Source organism: Leptodactylus fuscus, chromosome 3 (assembly GCF_031893055.1).
Source record: "Leptodactylus fuscus isolate aLepFus1 chromosome 3, aLepFus1.hap2, whole genome shotgun sequence".
Classification (NCBI taxonomy): Eukaryota; Metazoa; Chordata; class Amphibia; order Anura; family Leptodactylidae; genus Leptodactylus; species Leptodactylus fuscus.
Window position 1 is genome coordinate 155,187,202 of NC_134267.1, and position 9,252 is coordinate 155,196,453.

Here is a 9,252-nt window from a genome sequence, read left to right on the forward strand (position 1 = left end):
ATATTCTTTGAATTCCCAGTCAGACAATGGAACTGTATAGCAGTAGCAAAAATTGTGGGTGCACGTAACCCCCATATATTCTTTGAATTCCCAGTCAGACAATGGCACTGTATACCAGTATTAAAAATTGTGGGTGCACATAACCCCCATATATTCTTTGAATTCCCAGTCAGACAATGGCACTGTATACCAGTATTAAAAATTGTGGGTGCACATAACCCCCATATATTCTTTGAATTCCCAGTCAGACAATGGCACTGTATACCAGTATTAAAAATTGTGGGTGCACATAACCCCCATATATTCTTTGAATTCCCAGTCAGACAATGGCACTATATACCAGTAGTAAAAATTGTGGGTGCACATAACCCCCATATATTCTTTGAATTCCCAGTCAGACAATGGCACTGTATACCAGTATTAAAAATTGTGGGTGCACATAACCCCCATATATTCTTTGAATTCCCAGTGAGACAATGGAACTGTATAGCAGTAGCAAAAATTGTGGGTGCACGTAACCCCCATATATTCTTTGAATTCCCAGTCAGACAATGGCACTGTATACCAGTAGTAAAAATTGTGGGTGCACATAACCCCCATATATTCTTTGAATTCCCAGTCAGACAATGGCACTGTATACCAGTAGTAAAAATTGTGGGTGCACATAACCCCCATATATTCTTTGAATTCCCAGTCAGACAATGGCACTATATACCAGTAGTAAAAATTGTGGGTGCACATAACCCCCATATATTCTTTGAATTCCCAGTCAGACAATGGCACTATATACCAGTATTAAAAATTGTGGGTGCACATAACCCCCATATATTCTTTGAATTCCCAGTCAGACAATGGCACTATATACCAGTATTAAAAATTGTGGGTGCACGTAACCCCAATATATTCTTTGAATTCCCAGTCAGACAATGGCACTATATACCAGTAGTAAAAATTGTGGGTGCACATAACCCCCATATATTCTTTGAATTCCCAGTCAGACAATGGCACTATATACCAGTATTAAAAATTGTGGGTGCACATAACCCCCATATATTCTTTGAATTCCCAGTCAGACAATGGCACTATATACCAGTATTAAAAATTGTGGGTGCACGTAACCCCAATATATTCTTTGAATTCCCAGTCAGACACTGGCACTATATGGCAGTAGCAAGAAATGAGGGTATTTGTATTCCCAATATATTCTTTGAATTCCCAGTCAGACAATGGCACTGTATACCAGTATTAAAAATTGTGGGTGCACATAACCCCCATATATTCTTTGAATTCCCAGTGAGACAATGGAACTGTATAGCAGTAGCAAAAATTGTGGGTGCACGTAACCCCCATATATTCTTTGAATTCCCAGTCAGACAATGGCACTGTATACCAGTAGTAAAAATTGTGGGTGCACATAACCCCCATATATTCTTTGAATTCCCAGTCAGACAATGGCACTGTATACCAGTAGTAAAAATTGTGGGTGCACATAACCCCCATATATTCTTTGAATTCCCAGTCAGACAATGGCACTATATACCAGTAGTAAAAATTGTGGGTGCACATAACCCCCATATATTCTTTGAATTCCCAGTCAGACAATGGCACTATATACCAGTATTAAAAATTGTGGGTGCACATAACCCCAATATATTCTTTGAATTCCCAGTCAGACACTGGCACTATATGGCAGTAGCAAGAAATGAGGGTATTTGTATTCCCAATATATTCTTTGAATTCCCAGTCAGACAATGGCACTGTATACCAGTATTAAAAATTGTGGGTGCACATAACCCCCATATATTCTTTGAATTCCCAGTCAGACAATGGCACTATATACCAGTAGTAAAAATTGTGGGTGCACATAACCCCCATATATTCTTTGAATTCCCAGTCAGACAATGGCACTGTATACCAGTAGTAAAAATTGTGGGTGCACATAACCCCCATATATTCTTTGAATTCCCAGTCAGACAATGGCACTGTATACCAATAGTAAAAATTGTGGGTGCACATAACCCCCATATATTCTTTGAATTCCCAGTCAGACAATGGCACTGTATACCAGTATTAAAAATTGTGGGTGCACATAACCCCCATATATTCTTTGAATTCCCAGTCAGACAATGGCACTATATACCAGTAGTAAAAATTGTGGGTGCACATAACCCCCATATATTCTTTGAATTCCCAGTCAGACAATGGCACTGTATACCAGTATTAAAAATTGTGGGTGCACATAACCCCCATATATTCTTTGAATTCCCAGTCAGACAATGGAACTGTATAGCAGTAGCAAAAATTGTGGGTACACGTAACCCCCATATATTCTTTGAATTCCCAGTCAGACAATGGCACTGTATACCAGTATTAAAAATTGTGGGTGCACATAACCCCCATATATTCTTTGAATTCCCAGTCAGACAATGGCACTGTATACCAGTATTAAAAATTGTGGGTGCACATAACCCCCATATATTCTTTGAATTCCCAGTCAGACAATGGCACTATATACCAGTAGCAAAAATTGTGGGTGTATATAGCCCCAATTCTATTGCTAGGGGACTTGCAGGGTATTTCTGAGGTGAAGGTGGGGGGGCACACCGTTGGAACGGGGATTTGGGGTGTATATATGGGGTATACGGGAATACACTGTCAGTGTGTTCCATTCAGGATCCTGGGAAAGCTGGGTTGCGGCGATTGAGCCCGTCAGTGCCACGTTACACTGACAAGCTTCTCCCTGGAATTGAAGTTATATGTAAGCCCAATATATTCTTTGAATTCCCAGTGAGACAATGGCACTATATGGCAGTAGCAAAAATAGTGGGTGTATATAGCCCCAATTCTATTGCTAGGGGACTTGCAGGGTATTTCTGGGGTGAAGGTGGGGGGGCACACCGTTGGAACGGGTATCGGGGGTATATATCGGGTATACGGGAATACACTGACAGTGTAGTCCATTCAGGATCCTGGGAAAGCTGGGTTGCGGCGATTCAGCCCGTCAGTGCCACGTTACACTGACAAGCTTCTCCCTGGAATTTAGCTCTTATAAGAGCTGTTGGTTGTCTTCTCCTTCCTATCTAGCCTGTCCCTGCCTACCCAGAATCTAACCCCTAGCTAACTGGACGGAAACCTCCGTCCCCGGTGAATTGCAAGCTCAGAATGACGCGAAGCTGGGCGGCGCTGTTCTTTTAAATTAGAGGTCACATGTTTTCGGCAGCCAATGGGTTTTGCCTACTTTTTTCAACGTCACCGGTGTCGTAGTTCCTGTCCCACCTACCCTGCGCTGTTATTGGAGCAAAAAAGGCGCCAGGGAAGGTGGGAGGGGAATCGAGTAATGGCGCACTTTACCACGCGGTGTTCGATTCGATTCGAACATGCCGAACAGCCTAATATCCGATCGAACATGAGTTCGATAGAACACTGTTCGCTCATCTCTAAAAGTCATGTTTTAGATATTATTATTTACTCATTATCTATAACTACTATTTACAGTGATATTTTTACAAGGTGAATTGATCCTCTATGAATTTAGAATATGAGATCACTTTTAAACTTGGGTTGACCCTTCTAACTAAAATAATGCATATTTTAAAATATATTCTACCCTAATACTAAAATTCCATATGTTTATTTATGTACACCAAAGGCATTATATGATAACTATATAATTGCTGTGCTTCTCACTGCTAGGATACCTACTGATACAGTAACAGGGGTCCCAATTCCAGCATGTCTCCTTAGCCACACAAACATGAAGAAGTTAAAATGGGGCAAAGGTTGACAATATATACAGCCAGTCCTTTCATTAGTCATTATGACTTGGGTGAGTTATTGGTACTCAGTAGGAGAGTCTAAGAAACAGCTGCTAGACACCTTTGGTGGCAATTTATCTCCTATGAGAACAAAGTATTGAGGATTTTGAATTTCACCTTGGCCATCTGTCGGGGAGTAGTCGGAACATCACCATTCACTCTAGGTGGTCAGTTTGTCCAGCAGAAAACGTTCGGTTTGGTCAACAATAATCTAATGTGTATGACCATCTATGTGAAAAAATGGGGTGGTTTAAAGTCATATCTATTATCTTACCATGATACCAGATAAACCTTAACTATTTAGTAATTTTTCACTATTACCTGAAAATGTGATTATTATTATTATTTTTTTACGTCAACCTGGAGATGCATATTAAATGAATTAGAAAGAGTTTGCAGTTCCATTCTTGCTCCAAACTTAAACTATTTAAGAATAATATAAGAGATCACTAACTTTGTTTTCTCTTTTTCATTTGCAGTCCGGCACAGGCAGTTCAGTACATGTTGAGTTTGTTATTGCAGCAAGTAACTGTACTTTAAATGAGGCCAATTCTGGACGATCCTGTGTTGAGGACATTGGGGTTAAGGGTGTAAGTATTTGTAAGAGTATTGAGAAATCTATTAATATTGTAATATTTAGTGTGAACTTAGTGTGACCAGACAGTCTAAATAAGCACCACATTTTTGTGGAGAGTCAATAATAGTAGGCAGTGCAAAGTTAGACTAGACAGTCTTAAACTGCACCGGATATATCATGGTGTCATATGCTGGATGATAAATCTGTTGCATTATTAGACAGTCAAGTTAAACATTATACCTTTTAGTTGGCTTAGTTTACACAAGAAAATAAATTACATTTTGGCAAATTTTTTGTGCACAGTGTTGAAACTTAATACATACCCATTTTCTGCAAAATTGATCCCTCTCTCATACAAGTTGATAAAGTTTTTAAAAAGTGTCTAAAAACGTAATAGATATGGCACAAGGCATGTTAGTTTTTGATGAAAATTACAGCAGAATTCTGTTTAATTTTACTTAATACATCTCACCCTTTGTTTAACTGTACACCAGGTATAGGTTGTCTTACTTTGCCCAGAATTTTGGACCAAATGATGTTCATGTTGCTGCATATTACTCTATGCTTTTTTCCTGCAAAGTCATGCCCCTTTTTGTTACAAGGTACCAATGAATCTCCCAGAGTCATGCACTTTTAGGGGATCAGCCATCCCTACTGATAGGCTGTTACTCCAGCTGGTAACAGCTGCTATTAACTTACCAGTCTCTGCTCCTGCTCACAGTGGCCTCCTCTATTTACTATTTAGTCTTCAGCCTCTAGGGAACCCCATATGCCAAACTTGACGTAATTGCATCGGAAAGTAATGTAGCAACCTAGTCACTGTATGGGGGGGGCCTGTAATGCTAAAGGGGACTGATAATGTATTGGGACCTGTAAAGGGGAATATACTGCATGGGGGATAAGTAAGGGAGGCATTATAACTTGTGGGGGACCAGGAAAGGGGGTACTATACCATTTGTTGGTCAGCCAAGAGGGACATTACTGTATGTGGATCTGTAAAGGAAGCACTATACTTTGGAAGTATTAAGGGACTAGTAAAGGGAGCATTATACTGTGTGAAGAACAGTAAAGGGTGCATTATACTATGTTGGTGCAAGTAAAGGGGGCTTTATACCATGTGGAAGATAGTAAAGGAGCCTTACTCTTCCCTGACCCTCTGAGAGCCACAACCACCAGCAGCCCAGATCCTCAGGACCTGCTGAGGGTTATAGTTTTATTCTTGCCAACCACTGTATTATTATACTGGGGTAATTAGTATCAGCTCTAAGACAACAATCTCAAGAATACTGTTTTGCATCTGCTAGAGTTTGCACCTAATTTATAATAAAGTGCACACGTCACTATATGAGGCGCATCTTCCAGGGTCTGTGTGCCTACAAGAAACTCCATACCAAATCTGCTGTAAATGAAGATAAATGTGATGGGGCCAGAAAAGTAGCATGACTTTTTTATGTTTGCATGCCAGTAGCAGTAGTATAGGCCTTTAGAATTAATTCCACTGGTGGGCCCTAAACATCCCTGTTTGACACAGACAGCATCCATCTGAAACACCATCTACCGTAGAAGAGGCGTGCAGCAGGTTTGACGGTTTTCTGCTGTAAATTAAGCCAAAATTCTTTGCATTTATTTTAGTAAATTTGACCCAATCTGTGTTTTATAAATATCTTTTTTAAGTTTTCATTATTTTTTTTTAGATTTTGCATAGTTATATCATATTAATTTATGAATAAGGCTGATTTCATACAAGAATATGGAGTGTATTGCAGAGTTCTATGTTCAGTGCAATATATCATGGGATTTGTGTTTAGTCTGTTCTCGAATGAAAAAATACAAATTGACCCGAGTAAGTAGACATTTGGTATAGTAAATGATGGAGTAAGCAAAATGGTAGTCATCCATAATATGACATCCGCACGCAAATCCCATGCTTTATTGCACTGAACATAGAACCCTGTTTTTTATATATATATATATATATATATATATATATATATATATATATATATATATATATATATATGGAATTAGCTTGGTAGCAGCAGAGACACCTTGTCTGGTGAAAAACAGGTTTTGCCCCTTGTGTTTATTTTGAGACAAATAAACAATATAAAATACAGCAAAAATAATACAATCCCCAAACCTGCTGATCTGAAGGATAACTATACAAAAAAAAAACATCCCTCACTATCCAAGTGGCTTTCTACCAGCCACTCAGGTAAACAAAAAACCTAAACAGCAGTAAGATCTCACCAGACTTCAATTTTGTGCACAGACCCAGACACGTCCTGTTTCTCCAATGACCTGCCCAGAGGTGCAGGCCCCGGCCCACTAAACAGCCCAGCTCTCACACCTGGGCTGAGGCCTACTGAATATCAGCACCTGACCACACATAGATGAGTAACCTGGGGGTGATAAATATCTTTAATATTATGTCTTCACATGCCTTTCTGGCAGCTCAGTAGACCAATCCTTGTAAACACATTGTAGGGTAAGGGACCTCATGGATAATTCTTCTACATAAAACCAGATTTGTGTATTGCAAGATACTATTTGAACACTGTAAACCCATAATGTAATTCTTTACATAATATTCCATTCCTGTAATCTAGTTTTGTTTTGTCTACACAGCATTTTGGAAGTTGCTCTGGGTCAGTTGTGAAAACTCAGGGAGCATTGGATGAAGAAGTTGTCGTGCAATGTTCAATCTTTAAAGCTCTGGTACTTAAATGTTTTTATTATCTAAACTACTCTGAATACAATATCCTTCCTTCCTTCCTTCCTTCTCTACCCATCTGTCAAGGTCTCTAATATCTATCAACCTATATAATAGCCTGTCTATCAGTAACTATCAATAACCTATCTATACAATAACCTATCAATCTAATATCTAATACATATCCTCTTTCCTCAGTTACTGGTCATGGTATAACTATCATTTATCCCAGTACTTTGGCTCTCAAAGGGGTTTTCTCATCTCAGGATTTCAGCTGCCCTCCTGTCTCCCCCCTCCACTTGCTGGTTTTCAGCTCAGTCCAGCAGTGTGTAAACTGCACAGTTATCATTGAATGTACAAACCGAGATAACAAAGGAAGAAACTTTTGTAGTCCTAATCAGGGTTCAGCAACTGAAAGCAATATGCAGGAAATGAGAGAGAAGGGAATTTATATGCAGGGAATAAGTCTGATCAGAGAAAAGGTCTATACCAGGAGGGAGAGATATTTAGCTGTATCTGGCAAAGGGAGCAACCTAGACAGACCCATGTATTGGGAAAAATTTTTGTTAGCTTAAAAGGAATGTTTTGACAATTGTTTTTATTTATTAAAAGCAGGTATTGAAATATACCACTTTTTTATAACCTGTTTTTTTTTATTTTTGTAGTATATTTTTGTACTCTATTTTCTGTATATGAGTATGGGAACTTCCATCTTGGCTCTGGCTATATGCTACAATTGTCTGGAGTCGGCTCAATGAGGTCTATGGCAGAGTTTTCTAGACACACTTAGTGCAAGAGCTGTGACATCATCTACTGTCATAGTGCGTGTAGTCATTTCTCACTATAAGTGTAATCTGTAGAGGTGTGAACTTCTTTTGTCACACTGTCTTTCTTGTTTGTGATGTAAATGAGGCAACTGCTGCAATGAAAACCCTCTACAGAATTAGCAAGTATAAGGCTACTAATAGGTTTTATTGAAAAAAATGAAAAATTCAAGATTTAAAAAAAAATCATTTTATTGAAAAGTGTACTTTTTTAATCTAAATAGAAAGATTGAAAATAAAAAGTAAAATCATCAAAAAATCTTAAAAAATATTTTTCTCATAAAAACTTAGTTTAAAAAAGGCCATTGTTGTTAACACATTTTCTTTAAGCTACAAATCTGAATATGATCCTTGCAATGGGAATACCCCTTTAATATTATGCACCCTTGGTTAAACTATTTTCCATATGTATTCACCTCATCTTGCTCGTTTTTCACTTCTGTATTTCCATGGTAGATTGTGGGTCTTATTGGGTCTTTACTATATTTGTGGTAAAAAAACCTTTCAAAATGAACAACCTTTCTTTTTCCAGCCTGGTGAAGTGGCACGAGCTCATGTACCAGCGCAGGTCCCTGTGGCACCTTCACAAACTAATATGTTCCAGTCTCGTTTCCTCCATAACCTTTATGATCCCAGCATGGGCCCCATTTCATCTGAATCCAACTCTGCTGAACTACAGCTTCTGGCTGCCCAAGCAGGTCATGCTGTTAAGAGATCACTTACTGGTCAACCTGTACCCGCCAATGTGCCAAGTCTGCCCTTGTGTCCTGGCAGGAAAATACACTTCTAAGATGCAGTTTGGAGAAAATACTTCTTTTGGCGATCGCAACATTATACTTTTGCCTGCTGTTAATTTGCTTTGTATGATATTCCAATAAAATCCCATGCACTAATATTACAATTAGAACAAATGATCGTGAAGGCCTACAAATTGGTATTTTACAAAGTACAGTCTGGTTTAACAAGCGATACATCTAGAAGTATAAAGCCTTTGCAGTACTTTTTGAACACACATTTTAGTTCATATCTATTCAACCATTAAATTGCTATAGGTGCTTTGCAGTGTTGAAATCAAATACAATATAAAGCTTGACATATTGTAGAAAGGAATATCTGCTTATTCGTATTGTGGAGTGCTGTATTAGGGTATGTTCACACGGTGGAATTTGCCTCTGATTTTGGGATGGATTCTGTGAGGCAGAGATCAAAGCGGGATGCTGAAAAAAAAATAAGCATCCTGCTGAATCTTGTTGTGGAATCCATGGCTTAAGATGCCCAATGTTTAGGCCCATTCACCTGGGCAGAAAGTCATGATAGTATGCC

The 9,252-nt window shown here is 38.7% G+C and overlaps 1 protein-coding gene across 1 annotated transcript in view; it reads left to right on the forward strand.

The window, feature by feature from the left end:
* Window positions 1-8,719, forward strand: part of AHSG (alpha 2-HS glycoprotein) — a 28,864-nt gene extending 20,145 nt beyond the window's left edge. The window contains 3 exon segments of the mRNA XM_075266699.1: window positions 4,295-4,405; window positions 7,021-7,110; window positions 8,462-8,719. Of these exon segments, the coding sequence (XP_075122800.1) occupies window positions 4,295-4,405; window positions 7,021-7,110; window positions 8,462-8,719 (459 nt within the window).
* The last annotated feature ends 533 nt before the right edge of the window (window positions 8,720-9,252 follow it).